Source organism: Elephantulus edwardii, unplaced genomic scaffold, assembly GCF_000299155.1.
Source record: "Elephantulus edwardii isolate Elephantulus edwardi_28Jun2011 unplaced genomic scaffold, EleEdw1.0 scaffold00046, whole genome shotgun sequence".
NCBI lineage: Eukaryota > Metazoa > Chordata > Mammalia > Macroscelidea > Macroscelididae > Elephantulus > Elephantulus edwardii.
In genome coordinates this window covers 9,137,966-9,157,142 of record NW_006399796.1, presented here as the reverse complement: position 1 = coordinate 9,157,142, position 19,177 = coordinate 9,137,966, and the positions used below count along the sequence as shown (strand labels likewise).

At 36.3% G+C, this 19,177-nt stretch overlaps 1 protein-coding gene across 1 annotated transcript in view; it reads left to right on the top strand.

The window, feature by feature from the left end:
- Window positions 1–19,177, top strand: part of CEP120 (centrosomal protein 120kDa) — a 97,179-nt gene that overhangs the window by 53,920 nt on the left and 24,082 nt on the right. Inside the window, exons 15-17 of the mRNA XM_006885999.1 lie at window positions 5,442–5,534; window positions 6,549–6,710; window positions 11,320–11,442. Of these exons, the coding sequence (XP_006886061.1) occupies window positions 5,442–5,534; window positions 6,549–6,710; window positions 11,320–11,442 (378 nt within the window). The remainder of the gene's footprint in view (window positions 1–5,441; window positions 5,535–6,548; window positions 6,711–11,319; window positions 11,443–19,177) is intronic.

The window sequence follows — 19,177 nt, the reverse complement described above, 5'->3', positions numbered from 1 at the left end:
CTTCTCCATGACAGACTTGTTTATTTTCTTGGTAGTCCATGGTATGTTCAAGCCTCTTTTAGAATATGGATTTTTCTCCCATCATTTTTGGATTTCAGCTTATATGTATGTTAAATTGCTTGATGTTTCATAGTTAACTGTCGTTTATAAAGACTTTCTTTGTGCTTCATTTGCTGCTTCCGTCATCGTACTCGAGATCTGCTTCTGCTGTTTTTCTTCTGGTTATGGCTTATCATTTTCCACATCTTTGCATGCCTTTAGATGCTTCACATTGTTAATTTTATTTTATTGATTACTGAATTTTCCTATATTCCATTAAAAGGTACTGTTCTGGTATGGAATTAAGTTACTTGGATCTGTTAATAGCTTGATCTTTTAAGCTTTTTTAGGGTTGGTCTAGTGCATACTTTAGTGAAAGCACTGTTTAGTAATATTGATCTGAGAACTCAGTTTAATGCCTACTGTATTACAAGGTCTTGGCACCTTGCCTGGTGGAAATGTGAACTAATCTCAGCCCTGTCTAAACCTAAGAATTGTTCACATTACTACTTTTCAGTGATAATTTCCTGTACATAGTTTACTTCACCCACATTAAACCTTCAGTATTAAACCTAAGATTTTTTAGATCCCAAACATATACCTTCTATGCTTTTCTTTCCTAACTACTTCAGCCCCATATTCTCCAGTGTATTTATTTCGTTTTCATTAATTGCTTTGTTTTTCCACAAATATGTATAACATCTTTAGTACTATATTAAAAGTACACCTGCAACTAACAAGATGGATGGGAAATTACGTAATTACTTAAATTAGTTTTATATCTGCCGCTCTGTGCAAAATAACAAGCAGGTAATAAATTAAAGCTTACGGACTTAGTATGAGGGAAGAAATGCCTGGAAAACTTCTTCCAAAACACCCACAATTGAAAATCCAATGGAGTGTATGGTTGGGGTCATCATGAGTCAGAGTCAACACCCAGACAACTGGTTTAGCTTTTTTAAAAAAAATATTGAATATACCATGGACTGCGAGGAGAACAGACAGATTTGTCCTGAAGAGGGTGAAGCCAGAATGTTCCCTGGAGTCAAGGATTCTGAACCTTCCTCTAACATACTTTGGGCATATTGTAAGGAGGGACTGGTCCTTGCAGAGGGACATCATGTTTGGGAGAGTGGAGGGACGGTGCAGGAGAGGAAGACCCTCGATGAGCTGGATCGATTCTGTGAGTGGAGTGGTGGGAATGAGTGTGTTTGAGATGGCGAGGTTGGTACAGGATAGAGCAGCGTTTAGGGCTCTCGTACATAGGGTCGCTGTGAAAGTATTACCTAAATAACTTTTCAATTCAAAATTAAGAACAAGTCTGTGAAGACCCTCAGCAAGGAGGATAGGTGCAGTGATTTTAACAGTGGTTCTGAGCATCAAAGAGTTGGTAAAGATGATGCAGGAAAGGACAAGGTTCAGATCTGTTGTTGATAGGGTCACTATGAGTGGGAGTCGACTCTAGGACACCTGACAACTAGTCTGTGTAGTAGATAGATGATATTAAGGTGGTAGTCGTGTTGTGTATGTCAGATTGATTCAGAGTCTTAACAACACTGCGTGACTGAGGAGTGCTGCCCTAGGCTTTCTTTGGTCTTTATGGTAGAACACCAGGTCTTTTATACCAAGGAACCATTGTGGATTCAGACTTCACTGGTGGATTCAGTCTTCTGTCCTTAACCGTTATACTACCAGTTTACCTTATATCAAGATCAAACTAGATATATCAAGATTTTTTAATAATCATCGAACAGTATCATTACTATCACGTACAAACAAGATTCTGCTGAAAATGATCCAAAAAGGACTACGTCAGCAGTGAACTGCCAGATACGCAGGCGAGGTTTAGAAGAGGCTGTGGTACTAGGGATATACAGATAATATTACATGGATCTTGGCTGAAAGCGGAACGTGGTAGAGGAATGTCTTTTTTGTGTTTCATTGACTTTGCAAAGATGTTTGACTATATGGATCACAACAGACTGTGGCTGACTCTGAGAAGAATGGGAATCCCAGAACATTTGATTATGCTTATGCGAAACCTGTTCTTGGACCAGGAGGCAGTCGGCAGAACAGAGCAAGGAGAACACTGCATGGTTCAAAATTGGAAGAGTATACACCAGGATATATCCTGTGTCCATACTTTTTCAATCCACATGCAGAACAGACCATCTGGGAGGCTGTGCTCTATGAGGAGGAATGTGGCATCAGGGTTGGAGGAAAATTCATCACCAGTCCGCATTATGAGATGGCGCAACCCTGCTTGCTGAAACTGAGGAGGACCTGAAGTACGTGCTGCAGAGGGTCAAGGACTGCAGCCTTCAATAGGGATTGAAGCTCAACATCAAGAAAACAAAAATCCTCACCACTGGGCTGATTGGCAGCATTATGATAGATGATGAAGAGACTGAGATTGTTAACAGCTTTAGTTTGTTTGTCTCCACAGTAAACACTCTTGGTACCAGCATCCAGGAAATCAAGAGACAAATTGCATTGGGAAAGCCGGCTGTCAGGGACCTTCCAGAGAACTGAAGAGCAACATCAGTGTGGAGACTAAGATGTGTCTTATCCAAGCCATAGTCTTCACAGTTGCTTGCTGTGCATCACAGAGCTGTACAGTGCCAATGACTAGGGATGCTAGAAAGAGAATTGATGCCTTTGAGCTGTGGTGAGGTAGAAGAGTGCTGAGTATACCATGGACTGTTAGGAGAACAAACAAGTTCATTCTCGAAAGGGTGAAATCAGGCTACTCCTTAGAGGCAAGGATTCTGAGGCTTCGTCGGACATACTTTAGGCATGTTGCAAGGAGGGACCAGTCCTTGGAGAGGGACATCATGCTTGAAAGGGTGGAGGGACAGAGAGAGGAAGACCATTGATAAGATGGATTAATTAAGTTACTGGCGTAATGAGAGTAGATGTGTCAGAGACAATAAAGTTGGCCCAGGATAGAGCAGGGTTCAGGGCTGTTGTACTTAGGGTCTCTGTGAGTCATAAGCAACTTGATAGCACAAAACAATATTAAGTTAATATCTAATTCTCCTGATCTATATATCTAAAGATGTTATTATAATTGATTTGGTTTTTATAATCTATCAGTTACCTAGTTTAGGTCATCAGTTGAGACACTTTCGGGGAGAAAAATGTTTTCTTTCTTTTTTCCCCCCATGTTCTGTAAGAAAACTAATTATTTTTGTGGAGATTCTTCCAATTGATAAAGTAGTCCTCAGTTACACACAGATGTTTTCTCAAATAATAAAGCTTAAGTAAACTTGAGGTAGATATTTTATCTTTGTTTGTGGCTTTGGGGTAAAGTGAAATATTTTCAACTATGCCAAGCCTTTGCTTTTGGAAACCACTTTGTGGGTAGGTAGCTTTTGCTCCTTTTTCTGTTTTCCTTTTAGTAACCTAATTATGCCAATGATTGTACTGAAGTAATTTTCAGCTAATGAACTAGTTTTAAATTGTTGTGTGATTGCATGTTGTTTTTGTTCTGCCTTCTAGAGCAATTGAGATGATGTTTACTTTGTGTTTCTTAACACTGCCAGTCAGATAGCTGCACGCCTAAAGGAAGGCAGGCATCAACTCACGTAGGAAGCATTAGGAAATGTTTTCTAGATAAATTGATCTTTGTACTCTGATGATGATTAGTAGACATAGCCATGTGATCCTAAGGAAATTTCTAAACAGAGAACTCCCTTGAACAAAGGCAGTGAAGTTTGGATAGTTTGAGACAGAATTCAGCATTTTTCAGAGCACAGACATTTGTCTTCCCAGAGGGAAAACAGTGTAGTTTGAATACTGTGGGATATTCCTGTTCACCTCTCTGTTTCTTTATGGCTTTGACACTCAAAACTTGACACATTTTTATTAACGATTTAGATCAGGGTAGATGGCATATTTAACAGATTTTCAGATTATCCAAACCGAGGTCCTAGAGTTAAGAGAATCATATACAAAAAGATAGTGATTAGTTATAATGCTCTGCCTATATCACCAACTGAATTTTAGAAAGTGTACTTTTAAAGAAAAGTATAAGTAGGACCTTTAAATAACAAAAATAATTTTAGGATAATAGACATGTCCTTTTAGACAGTGTGTATTCTTTCATCTCTGAACTAGTGAGATCATATCTGAGCATCCTATTTTTTAAAGGACTTAGTCTAGAATCTATATTAAATCCAAGTTGTTAGAGGATATGGAAATTATAATATGTGAATAATGGTTGAAGAAACTTGTTGAGATATCCAAGACTCAGGAATAGTAAGTTATATACAGTTTTTTTTTCTGACCGTGCGTTTGAAATGGGATTGAAGGGTGATCTTCTAAGAGCAGGAAACCAGGGTTTATTACCAGTGGAAAAGGATGAGGCATGGGAAGTGAGGGGGAGAATAGAAAAAAATTGATTTCGTAAAAGTGATCAGTCTGAATTGAAAGAAACCCAAGAGAGCCCTTGAATCTAGTACATGCTGAGTAGGTAGGCCTCTTTTCTTGAATAGGATTCAACTCCTTAAAAGCAGAGCAGAAAACAGCTTGAGGCTTTTGGAAATTTGGGTACTTGACTAGGGGACCAACCAGAGGCCTTCACTTAGGAAGGGATCAGGCACATAGTTACTGTCGCTATAGTATAGGTTCAGATATAAACCATTAGGAAGAAAGACTTAGAACAGACTAGCTGATCTAGCAATAGGATTAGTTCTAGGGAAAGAAAGTTTTAAGTGAATGGCTCAGGGCCTCAGAGATCTTGGATAGTGGGATATTGAACAAAATAGATTTAAAGCAGTAAACTTTGATTAAATGCTTTTTTATTAGCAGACTGATGGTTCCATAGGAAAATTGGCCTAGTAGCAAGAAGCTGCGCTGCTATCCTGACGGCACACAGTTCCAGGCCACCAGTTGTTCCAGGGGAGAAGGATGGGCAGTCTCCTCCAGTGCAGTTAACTGCCTCTGAAAACCCACTAGAGGGTCCGCTTTGGGTCGGTTCCAACTCAACGGTAAAAAAAAAAAAATTATCGCTAGAGATAGTTAAGCAGAAGCTGAGTAGTTTTCCTTTGTTATAGTCAAAAGGATTACTATTTTGTATTTGAAAAAAGCAAAACCTCAAACTCCTTGCTGTCAAGTCAGAACCAGCTCATAACCAGCTTCCCTGGGTTTTTAGAGACTAAATTGTACAAAAGGAGATTGCCTTTCTCCCATGGAACATTCAAACCGCTGTCTTTAGGTTGGCAGAGTATCTCCTTACCTACTGGGACACCAGAGCTTGCTTATTTTGAGTAGGTAGATGTCACTTAATGACTTTATTTTCTACATCCTGTTTCAGGTATGATGGTTGTTTTTTTTTTTTAATTTGTGTATGCTTTGAATTTGAAGGAAACATAACATTTTACTTTTTTACTCTACTTTAGGTGGCTGAATATACTATTTTAGAAGGAAAACTTCAAAAAACCCTAATAGACTTAGAGAAGAGAGAGCAGCAACTTGTCAGTGCAGAATCAGAGGTACTGTATATGACATGTTTTTATTTCACAGCTAATCTGTAACATTTCTTCTATACTTAAATAGGAATTATGTTTTAGACAGTTTGGAGAAAACTGCTTTTCAATTATACAAAGCAAGTTTGGTGGGCTTTTAAAAAATGTTTTAATTTTTTGGTCTTTTTTAATGTGAGAAAAGGTAGAAAAATGTTCAAGTGTTTATTTGGAATAATTAAATACTTTATTAACTTTGGCCTGATTTTTTTCTAGAATAGCATAAGCTTTCAGTTGACTTTCCTATTATGTGGAAAGGATGGATTTTTGTACTACCTATAGAAAAGAGGAAATACAGAATACAAAATCGTGATAACTGCTTTAAAAAGGAATTTCTCTTTCTTGTCCTAGAGTGATTAGATTCCAAAAAGGATTGAGAAGATATGTCCATACAATCCTTAGTTTTCATCCTTATTAAGTGTTAATAAATTTTACCCTCAGCTTGTCAAATTTTCTATAAAAGAACTTAAAATAATTATTTGTTCCACGTTAATTTTGCTTGCATCTTCCTACCCAGTAATTCTTTTAACATTGTCTCAATATATCACTCTAATCATGTTTTAATGTTTTTTCCATTTCTCAATTATTTAAATATTTGAATAAATATATATATATATATATTTGTAGATCTAAAAATGATTCTGTTCCTAATACTAACTATCTTTTTGTTTTCTAGAAGAAATTAAGAAACTTGTGTATATAAACTTACATAACAAAATGAGTGGTTAACAGATAGGAATTTTAAGTGGTTAAAACCTTTTCCCTGTTTTTATGTGGCTTCATGTATGATTTTTTTTTAAGAAAATACTTTGCATTTTATTGAAACTTTATAATTTTAGCATTTTTAAATACTAAGTAATGAATGGAAAATATCTGAAAATTTATAAACATTCTGAAAATTTAACTGTATCTAAGGATAATAGACTTGGACCATATAATCCAGCTATTAATAGGCCACCCTCTTAATGATGCATTTGTTTTAAGCTTCAAAGAGAGAAAAGGGAGCTAAAGTCAGAACGTGAACGGAACCTCCAAGAACTTCAGGACTCTATCCGCAGGGCTAAAGAAGACTGTGCTCACCAAATAGAACTGGAAAGGTTGAAAATCAAGCAGCTAGAAGAGGATAAACACCGACTTCAACAGAAGGTTAGAGAAAATACTTATGTTTTTATTCTTAAAGTGTATTTCTATTCAAGAAAAAAGTAGTTAATGAAAAAGTTAAAATTTACTAAAATTATTAGAACTTTCTAAATAAACTAGTATGAAAAGTTTCTTAAAAATAACTCTAATTTAGAATACTAATCATAATTATTGCAGACACTCAAAAGTTCAAATAAACTTGAATTCGGTTGTTTATTTGTTTTTTTTTTAAGTAGAAAGCAGTGGACTAATTGGGTAAATAATTTTTTTCTGTTGTCCCTAATTACATGAAATTGTATTTCCAAGGACTCCCAATTTAAAGTCTTGCTTAACAAACATATACTTTATACATTGTTGTTGTTGTCATTGTTATGTGCCTTTTAGTTGCCTGCAACTATAGCTATAGCCAGTCTACGTACAACAGCCCTAAACCCTGCTCTATCTTGTGCCAATCTTACTGTCTCTGACACACCTACCTCCATTACCCCAGTCATTGAATCAGTCCATTGCTAGACCAAATTTGTTCAGAACCAGACTTCATGAGAGAAGTGTCTATACTCTTCTCCGTTTCCTTCCTTCATACTCAACTTTCAGCCCATCCCATGCCACTTTCTGTCTCCATCACTCCCATCAGCTGTCAGAAAAGGTACCAGTAGCTGAGTCATTAAGTTCAGGGGACATTTTTTACTTCTCATTAAAACTTTTTAACAGTATCAATGTTATTGTCATTGTTTCTATAGATTCCCTTCTCTCAGCTTCTATGATACTAGACCCATTGTTTTCCTCTACCTTTCTGCCACTCTGCAGGCTCCATTGCAGGCTCTTTCTTTATTGAATGATGGAATTCCTCCAAGTTTGGGACTTACTCTCTGCTAAACATTTCTATCCATGCCCATAGATGCCATGGACAGTTTGTATCTCTCTGACTCTCCCATGTATGTCCTAGCATTCTCCTTTGTACTCTATCTAGATCCATGTGTTTAATTGCCTGTCTCGAGAATGGAAAAATGGCACATGGGGACACAGGGCCATGAGTATCTCTCTGAAAGGGCCAGAGGTTGTGAAAATAGTGTAACCCCTCACTGCCCCAAAGCAGAAAGCATGTAGCCCAGCCCCATGGTGCTTCTAGAGACACACCAGTAGCAAACGATTCAGTTTTCTTTGTTGACTCACAGTTGTGATACCAGTAATGGAGTTTATTAGAAAATTAGATTGAGGAGTGGGAGAGGCAAAGAATATTTCACAATAAAAGTCCAGGTTTAGTCCAGCAGTCCCAAGGCAACAAAATACAATTCTTTAATTAGTAAAAGCCCTGGTTTCAGTTCAACAGCACAAATTTAAGAAGCCTCTTGTTTCCTCAGTCATCCAGCAAGGTTTGCCTCAGAGCAGTTTATAAATTAATTTTTCCTTAAGCTTCTGGCAAGAATAGCAAAATCTTTAACTGTGGCTAACATAAATCCAAGAAGCCTCAGGTCACATTTTGCCATAATTTTTCCAAACATATACCACAGTTCCTCTACCACCATCTCAAGTGTCTCACCATCAAGGTTTTGCTCTCACCAGGGTCTTGCTCCAGTTTCCCTCAAGTCTTGCTGCTCAGGGTGGGAATGACTTTGTCTCTTATCCTAGTCTCACAGCTGTTGATGATTTGCAAGACTTAAGCCAATTTTAGGCTAACACTGCATTGCCTTTTTGACATTTCTTTTCAGTGTCTTAAAGGTACTTTTAACTCAGCATATCATACATTACATTCTCCATTAAGTAGTCCCTGTTTCAGTGATAGGCTTCCCTGAAACCTTTCTCTTCTTTGTATGTTGCAGCCAGAATGATAGCTTTTGAAATTTGGGATTTATGAAACTCTTCTTTAAAACTTTTTGATGACTTTTTTATTGCTCATAGGATACAGATTAGAATTGTTACCTTGCTGGAAAATCTTAAGCATAGCTTAATCCCAAAATAGCTCTTTTATTGCATTTCCTATTATTTCACTTTGTTGTTTACTATCTATTATCTAAATATGTCCTAATCACTTAATAAGATCTTCATGTGTGTGCTGCTGTTTCCAAACCTAGTGGGTGCAGGTTTTCCTTCACTTTTTAGAATCACTTTCCCAAGAGAAATTTTCCCTGATCTCTGTTCGCTGAGTGTGGGTCAAGCTTTTGATACATGATTTTGTGGAACACTGTTCTCCAGGCCTTTTTAAAAAACTATTTTACATCAGTTTGTTTTTCTTTTCTCTAGGGTAATAATTTTATTACCCTCATACTCTTAGCTCCATAAAACAGGAAGTGCTGTTTTGAAAATTTATAGTTGTATGCCTGGAGCTCAGCTCAATAAGTATTAAAAAAATGAAAAATCAGCTGTTAAAAATCAAATGTATCTGCCTGAAAAATAATCTGCAAAGATGAGTGAGATATGTATGATGAATGCCTTAAAGTCTTCAGTCATTTGTTGCATTAAAAAGCCAGATAGAGTCATAATATTGAAGTGGTTAGAAATAGGAATTTCATTACTAATAGGAAGGAGAGGATTTAACTTAAAATATGAAATACACATTTGTAGAAGTGGGAAAATGTATTCACTAGTAATGCTTTTCTTCTGTCACTTAAAAGGAAAATTCTGATTTAGAAAACTTTATTACGTCAGGAAAGCTCTTGAGAAGAAAGCAGCAAGTTAGTACCCATTTCCACTGTGACATGGTTAGTCCACCTCTTTGTGGGGAGAACTTGCACACTGATATTTTGGAAAATTTACCCAGGTTACTTCTCTGATTTTAAATCCCTGGTCTGAAATAAGATCACTGAAAATTCTAGGAAAGAGTGAACAAAGGACACTTCTGGGACATCCAAATTGCTGTTTCCACACACTGTATACAATTTCACATTTTATATGGGGAAGCTCTTTAAATTTGTGTTATAAACCAAGTTACATAAACTATAGACATAATTGTAATTAGAGGATAGAACACAGCTAGGCACACTGATATAGGAGCACTGATTATTTTTTATTTTATTTTTATTATTTATTTTTGTATGTATGTGTGTGTGTGTGTGTGTGTGTACCATCAAATCAGATCTGACTGATACAAGAGGAGATTCCCCTCTTTCTGCAACAGAGCATCTTTGATTCGAACCACATCCCTCTGGGATTGCAGTGCAGTTACTTGCCACTAGGCCACCAGAGCTCCCAACACTGATTATGTAAATATATAAAAGGAAATACCAAAACTAAAAAATTACTGTTGCCACTTAGCAAAGGACTAAAGAATCCAACTTTCTGCTCTACTAGTAAATATAATAATTGTTTATGATAATGGCCTATATGATGGAAAAATAACTAAATACAATATTAAATATATTGCCCTTTGTTGAAAAAACAAAAGAAGGCCCATCCACCCACTCCAAAAAAACCTGGGAAAGTCAGATACTTTAAAAAGGTTTCTATTCAACTTTTAAAATAATAATAATAATAATAATAATAATAATAAAGTAATGTTAACAGTGATAAGCTTCAGTTATATGGCATGGTTTTATGTGTGGAGCACTGCCTTATCAATAGATGCTAGATAAAGTAGAATTATATGGCATAAAAGAATAAATTATATGGTTTGGCGTTTCATTTTTATCCCATTTTCTCTCCGTATTTTAAATTTCATTAATTTTGAGGTCTTAAGAAAGTGCTAATTAGTTTAGCCAGTGATGGATAGTCATAACAGAAGATGATATTGGGAAGCATCTTGAGCAATACTTGGTTTTGATAAAACAAAAATTTCCTGATATATACCGTTATACCCCTATATTTTTGTTTTGCTTAGTTCTGCAACTCATAGGGAAAATTATCGACTAAGGCAGTTTGCACTCTCTCTATCCTTTTCTTTTTCTTCTAAACTTGGGAAGTATTTCGTATTGTCATTAAAACATTCAAGATCTGATTTTGTTCATATCTGCTAACTAGCTTTTTGGTATTTTCTGATTTCATTCTCTGACCCTCATTTCCCTTACTTATGACTATAAAGAAGAAATTATTTCAACTGTAATAATATTTTGATATATGATTTGCATATACTATAGAATCCTGATTATATTACAGTTGAGTCAGAACCAACATATAGCTGACCCTCTAGTGGATTTTCAGAGGCAGTTAATCACATTCATGCCATGAGATTGCCCATTTTTCTCCTTTAGAGCAGCTGGTGGATTAGCTTTCTTTTTATTTTCATGGGTGACAGTCTGACATGTCTTTAATGTTCAGTCTTGTCTTAGATGCTGTGTCAGAAGAATAATTTAAGAAAAAACCATTATTGGTGTATGGTAACTTTTTATTTGCCAGCTAAAATTTAACAGAAATATTCTCATGATAATGGTTTATAAGACACTGCATACTGGTAAAAAGATTTTACAAACTATCAATCAGCTCATTTAATAACATATTTAAAATTACTAGAGGTTTTTATTTTCCCTGTTACACTTTATTTTCCAAGTTTTCTACTAAAACGTATGATTTTTTTAAAAAGACCTTTTTTACTTTTTAAAAAATGACAGTTGAATTAGATTCTATAGCGTTAAACTTGAATTAGTTTTTAAATATTTATATAAACACTTTCTTCAAATGGCAGCTTAATGAAGCCGAAAATAAGTTTAAGAACTTGGAAAAAGAGTTCCAGCATTTCAAGGATCAACAGAGCAATAAACCAGAAATACGTCTACAGTCTGAAATAAATCTTCTCACCTTGGAAAAGGTAATGTATCAGTTTATGACTAATTCACTATTCCTAGTGATTCATCTCTAAACTGAGTAAATATTATTTGTGTATGAAATGTAGTCTTCTACTCTAGTATCCTAATAGCATATTGTACTATTTTAATATAACATCAGGCAGTTCAGAGTACTACTCTGTACCTTTTGATATCTGAGTAAACATTTGCTGATGGTGATGATAAAATAATCTTTGCTGCACAGAGTTTTCCGTTATTCAGCAAAAATGTATAGAGAGCATTTTATTTGTGTTTCTCTCTTCTTGGTACAAAACTGTTTTGAAGTGGTTGTTTACTATTAATCAATTAATTAGTTCTTTATTAAGTGCTTTTTCTGTTCCCAGGACAGACTTACCTCTCATTTTAGAGTTGAGAGGAAATTAATAAATTTTTAAAAAAGTATTTTTATAGGACTAAGCATAATAAAGGAACTCTGATGAAATAGTATATAGTATATTACACTGCTAATCCAAAGGCCAAGCATGTCTGGTACTTTGAATCCACCAGTGGCTCCTCAGAAAAAAGATAAACAGTCTCCTCCCATTAAGATTTACAGCCTCTTTTTATCATAGGAGTATGCAATGAGGGTTGCAGAGTGGATTATATTTGGGGGAGGGGGGGGGTTGGGGGAGGAGGGGGGGGGATTGTGTACCAATGAGGGAGTTTTTCTTTTGCTTTTCAAGGAGAGGAGCAAACGGGGGGGGGGGGGGGGTTTGTGCGGGGAGAAGGGTGCAACAATGAATGAATGGAATTCCAGAATCTCTGTAGATGTTCATTGAAATGAAAAATAAACAACCTAAATTTAAAAAAAAAAAAGAAGACAAAGATACTCGCCACTAGGGCAGCTGACATGATAGATGAAGAAGAAATTAAATTTGTTAACAGTTATTGAACTTGCTCAGCTCCACAATCAACACTCTTAGCATTAGCAGTCAGGAAATCAAAAGACAAATTGCATTGAGGAAGTCTGCTAACAGAGCTTTCCAAAGTGACAAAGAGCAATGATGTCAATCTAGAGAGTATGGTGTGCCTGGTTCAACCCATGGCCTTTGCAGTTACTTTCTATGTGTCAGAGAGCTGGACAGTGACTAAACATGACATAAGAAGAATTGATGCTTTTGAGTTGTAGTGCAAGAAAAGAGTATTGAATATACCATGGACTACCAGGAGAACAAACAGCTCTGTCTTGGAAAAGGTAAAACCAATTTTCTCCTTGGAGGCTAGGAGTTTGAAGCTCTGTCTCACATACTTTAGGCATGTGGTCAGGGACTAGTTCTTGGAGAAGGACATTATATTTGGAAGGGTGGGACAGTGGAAGAGAGGGGGACAGTGCAGGAGAGTGAGATTTGGATGAAATGGATTGACACAGTAACTGGGTAATGAAGTACATGTGTCAGAGACTAGGTCAGGATAGGGCAGGGTTAAGAGCAACTGTCCATAGGGTCACTATGAGTCGCAGGTGACTTGATGGCACATAACAACATCATTATTATCACATGCAAGCAAAATACGGCTGAATATCATTCAGAAATGATCAGAACCGTACGTAAATAGGAACTGCCATACGTGGAAGCAGTGTGACACTAAGAATATCATTGCTGATGACGGATGGGCCCTATCTGAGAGCAAAGAATACCAGAAGGATGTCTATTGATGCATTATTGATTGATTATGCAAAGGCATTTGACAGTGTGGATCATAACAAATTACACTGAGAAGAATGATAATAACAGAACACTTAATTGTGCTCATGCAAATCCTATACTGAGACCAAGAAGCTGTTCACCAGTGTTAAATCATCTCTCCTTACTTATACAATTTACTGAGCAAATTATTAAAAAAAAAAACCCCAAACAAACACTGGACTCTATGAAGAAGAATGTGACATCAGAATTGGAGGAAGACTCATAAATAGCCTGCAGAATGCAGATGACACATCTTGCTTACTGAAAGTGAAGAGGACTTGAAGCACTCTCTGCAGAAGATCAAAAAACAGTCTTTAGTATGAACTTCATCTCAACATGAAGAAACAAAAATGCTTACCACTGGTCCGATAAGCAACATTATGATAGATGGAGAAAAGATAAAAATTATCAATGATTTCATCTTACTTAGATTCATAATCAGCACCCTTGGTAGTAGCAGTAAGGAGATGAGGAGAGATATTGCACTGGTAAATTCTTCAGTCAGGGACCTATTCAAATTACTGAGGAGCAATGCTGTCAATTTGAGAACCAAGGTGGGTCTGATTCAAACCATTGTCTTTTCAGTCACTTATTATACATCTGAGAGCTGGACAATAGATTAAGGGTGACAGAAAAAGAATTGATGGTTTTGAGCCGTTATGTTGGAGAAGAGTACTGAACATCACATTGATTGTCAGAAGAACAAATATGTGTTGGGAAAAGTGCACACACAAAGGAAATGATGATAAAACTTTGTCTTACATATTTGGGGCATGTTCCTAGGAGAGCCTGTTGGAGAAGGACATCATGGTTGGAAAGGTGGAAGGTCAGCAAAGAGAGAAAGGGCCTCAACCAGATGGATTGACATAGTGACTGCTGCAATAAGATTGAGTGTGTCAGAAAGTATGAGGATATAGCATAGGACAGGACAGGGTTCAGATTTGTTATTTATAGAGTGGCTGTGGGCTGTACTTGACTCAATGGCACCTACCAGCAACATACCTAGATCAAGAAGCTTTGATCCGAACAGTGCATGGCTTAAAATAAAGATAAGTACCTTAGGGCTATATCATTTCTCCACACTTGTTTAATCTGTATGCTGAACAAATAATTTGAGAAGCTGGACTTTACAAAGAAGAATGTGGTACCAGATTGGAAGAAGAGTCATCAGCAATTTGTGCTATGCAGATGACACGACCTCCTTTGCTGAAAGTGAAGAGAACTTGTGGACCTTACTGAAGGTCAAACACTACAATGTGAATTACATCTCAACATCAAGAAAACAAAGTTCCTTAGCACTGGCTTAACAGGCAATATCATAATAGATGGAGAAAAGATTGAAATTGCCAACCATTGAATCTTACTTGGATTCACAATCAGTATCCTTGGTACCAGCAGCCAAGAGATCAAGAGATGTATAGTAATGAGGAAGTCTTGTCAGGGACCTCTCCAAAGTCTCCAAAGTTTCAAGCCATGATCTTTCTAATCACCTGATAAGCATGTGAGAGCTGGATAATGAATAAAAATTACAGAAAAATAGAAAAAAGAAAAAAAAAAGATTTACAGCCTCAGAAGCCCAATGGATGAATGCTGTGAATCTAAATCAGTTCTGTGTCAGTGAGTTTGGCTTTTAGTTCAGCATAATTAAAGAAGTGGGAATAGTAGAATGGTTAAAGTGCTTGTCTGCCAACCAAAAGGTAAGTGGTTTAAACACACTAGCCAATTCATGAGGAAAAGGTGTGGAGTTTTCTTTCCCTAAAGATTTACAATATTGGAAACTTGGTGAGGCAGTCAGCAAATGCCACTATGAGTTGGAATTAACATATAACAGATTTTTATTTTTTTGATAAGCCATGTCTAGAGAAGCATACAGTGGAACCATTAAACAACAAGAATGTCACTTTAAAGACAGGTATTCCTGATACAAGCTATGGTATTTTTAATTGCTTTCTGTGTGTCTTAAAGTTGAATGATGAATAAAGATGACAGAATAATAATCAGTGCCTTTGAATTGTGCTGTTGAAAAACAATACTGAGTATCCCATGGACTTCAAAAATAACAAAAAAGTTAATCTTGGAGGAAGTACAGAGTGCTTCTTCAAGACAAGGATGGTGAAACTTTGGCTCAGATATTTTGGGCATGTTATTAGGAAGGGTCAATTTTTGGAAAAAAGTAGGTCAGTGAAAGAGGAAGATCCTGAAAAAGATAGATTGACACCAACTGCAATATTGGACATGATAGTGGTTGTGAAGATGTCTCAGGACAGGGTAAGTTTTGGTTTAGTTCTGCTGTTCATCGTGGTCATATAAGTCATAGTTAACTCAGCAACACCTGACAACAGTCACAACATATGAGGAAACTTAGATTTTGGCTTTTGTGTGCTAGACTTGGAGCACAATAGAGGTTAAGAACTGCTGTTGTGTATGGCTTCAAAATTTTAGTCCAGTTCTGGTTCTGTCACTGAGAAGCTTTGTAATCTTGGTCATGTTATTTTACTTCTCTGTGTCTGTTTTGAAAAAATGGTGATAATAAAGTTGGCAAAAGGACTAAAATTAGTTAATATTTGTAAAGGATTTAGCACAGAACCAGGGCATTGTAACAAAGTGTTAAGTAAGATAAACAAAGTTGAAATGAATAATGGGATACAGTTGGAGGATTTTGAAAATCATTCGTCTCATCTGTAGAAAATATATGTAGGAACACAGATTTACTCTTCAGCTAAAGATCCCTGTTCAATTGTGTACTCAACATCCATTCTTAAATGGTACAGAGCAGCAGTTTTCAAGTTTTCTGGATTCATGACTCTCTACACTCTGTAGTGAATATTTCTGTAGCCTGTCAACTGCCTACACTGTCTTTGACTACCATCCTCACCCCTGTTATTGCTACTGCTATGTGCTGTTGAGTTGGAACTGACTCATAGCTGACCCTCCAAAAGGTTTTCATAGACTGTAAATCACAGGAGAGTAGATTGCCCATCTTTTTTCTCTTGGAGCAGTTAATAAATTCAAACCACCTGCCTTTGAGTTGGCAGTGCAACTTCTTACTCATTCGGCCAGCAGAGCTCCATGCCTTTGTATCTATTCAGTTATATAGTCTTATCAGTTTATTATTTTCTTAAGAATTTGGGCCATCTTTTCAATTTTTTCCTTTTTAATCATTTCTTCATTTCTCTACAAGTCCAGCAAAATGTTTCTCATCCCTTTTGTGTTAAAATTAATTCTTGAAAACCACTTTTTATAAGTATAAATTCTGTAGAACTTAACATACAAAGCCTGCCCATCCTCCTGAGGAGCATCTGATGTATTTGAACTGCCAGCCTTTTGGCTAGCAGCCCCACGCATTAAGCACTATAATACCAGCGCTCCTTGTAATTAATTCATCTAGCATTATTTAAGTGCCTGGTACAGCAGAACTTCTTAGCTCTTCCTGAAATCCTTTGTAAATCTTTTTGGAACCAGAAGAGGGCAGAATCTTATTTCTTAAGTTCTACCAAAGATATACAAACTCGTAAAGAAAGCTTTAAGTTTAAAAAAATACCTCATGTTCTCTATAATTTCTAATTTTAACAGATTGAGAGCTTGGCTTTTTTTCTTAGTTATCTGTATTCTGGAATAGAACATATAAATTCACATTTCCAGTAGAATGGTTTAAAAGAATTAATAAACTGTTTATAAAACATTATTTTTAATTGTTTAAGAATAATCGCTTGCTATTATCTTTCAGCTTAGAAATCTCTTTAATGGTTTGAGAGTAATTGAAGTAGAAAATAATGAATTACATAAGTAGGACAATTTAGGGAGCTCTGGGATTCTGGTGGAGCTGCATTGCAATCGCAAAGGTTGAAGGTTCAAATCCACCAAAAAGATGGGACGGTCTCCTCTGTACCATTTACTATCTCTGAAAACCCACTGGACGGATAGCTACAGGTCAGTTCTGACTCAACAGAACACAACAACAACAACCTGTTGTTTGATAAAGGGGATTGGATTGATGGCCTAGTGGTAAGGGGTTGCATTGATAATCCCAAAGCATGGAGTATGAATCTACTTGTTTCTCCGCAGAAGGAAAAAGGGCAGTCTCCTGTGACATTTACTGTCACTGAAAACCCACAAAAAGGCCAGTTATGGGCATTTTCACACTCAACAGTATATAACAACATTGTAATATAGTAAGTTACACAGAATTCCAAAAGCCAGGTAATAAACATTAAAAGAATTCTGTTTAATTAAAAGAATGTGTTTTAGTTGTAAAATTGAAGTATTTAAGAATATTTAATGTGCAATGACTATTTTTATTCTAATCTTCACTCATTTATTGCTGTTGAGTCAGAACTAGCTCATAGCTGACCCTCCAGCAGTTTTCAGAACCTGTAAATCACATCAGAGGAGATTGCCTGTTTTTATCCTGTGGCACACCTGGTGGATTTGAACCACTTGTCTTGTTAGCAGCAAACTTCCTACTAACTAGGTCACCAGGGTGCCTTACTCTTGGTGGAAAAGAAAAAGGAACAGTAAATTATCTTTTTGTGACCTCATTTTAGTTTGTAATGTTTTTTAGGAGATGACTGAGAATATCAGTAAATGATCATGTATAATCATGTACCAAGGAATGTACTTTGTAATACTAGAAAGATGAACCATTTGATATTTAGTATATTTGGTAGTTTTAAGGCAGCTTCTTATACAAGTAGAATTTGAGTCTGAATTTGATTTTTAGATTTAAAAAGTTTGAAAGATTTACCTTTTAAAATTAGATAAGCAAAGGATAAAAAAGAAAGACATTTATACACTTGGAAAATATCTTGGACAAGGAAGACAGAGAGGGTCGTGAACAATAGGGACAGATACCTCATGAGAGTAGTATGTTTCTTATTGAGAAATATGAAGACAGTAGATGGAAGTTATATTGTGGAATGTCTTAAAACCAGCTGAGTCAGGAATATTCTATTGTAGGGTTTTAAGTAGAGAATAAATTATAACCCTACTTACTGAAGCTGAGGAGGACCTGAAGTGCTTGCTGTAGAAGATTAAAGACTGCAGCCTTGAATATGGATTGAAGCTCAGCATCAAGAAAACAAAGATCCTCGTTCTGCAGCAGTGGCACTGTGCAGTATTTGTCCTTTTGAGACTGAGATATTTCACTCAGCATAATGTCCTCCAGGGTCGCCCATTTTGAATAATATTTCATGAGTTCCTTGTTTATCAGTGTTGTGTAGTATTCCATTGTGAATATACCAGAGCTTCTCTATCCATTCATTTGTTGATGGGCATTTAGGTTGTTTCCAACTCTTTGCTGTTGTGAACAAAGTCACAGTAAACGTGGGTATGCATATATCTTCCTGGATGGCCTTATAGTTTCTTTAGGGTAGATTCCCAGTAGTGGAATTGCTGGGTCAAATGGTATTTCTATTTGCAACTTTTTGAGAGAGCACCATACAGCCTTCCATAGTGATTGCACCATTTTACACTCCCACCAACAGTGAATAAGGGTTCCAGTTTGTCCACAACCTTGCCAGCATTTGATGCTTGCTGCTCTGTGAAATTTTGCTGTTCTTACTGGAGTGAGATGATACCTCATAGTTGTTTTGATTCTCATCTCTCTTAGGGATTTTGAACATTTCTTCATGTATTTGTTGGCCATCTGAATGTCTTCTTTGGTGAAGTGTCTGTTCATATCCTAAACCATTTTTCAATTGGGTTGTTTACCTTTATCTTGTTGTGATGCTCAAGTATTTTATAAATTCTAGATATAAGTCCTTTCTCTGACATGTCATTACCAAATAGTTTTTCCCAATCTGTGGCTTCCCTTTTTACTCTGTTGGAGAAGTATTTAGATGTGCATAGGAACTTGATTCTTAGAAGGTCCCATTCGTCTATTTTATCCTCTCCTGGTTGCAGATTTTTCAGGATGCTTAGAAGACTGTTTATGTTGTGGATTAGGACTTCTAGAGTTTTTCCAAGCTTTTCTTCAATGAAATGTATAGTCCTTAGTTTTAGTCCTAGGTCCATGATCCATCAAGTTGGTTTTTGT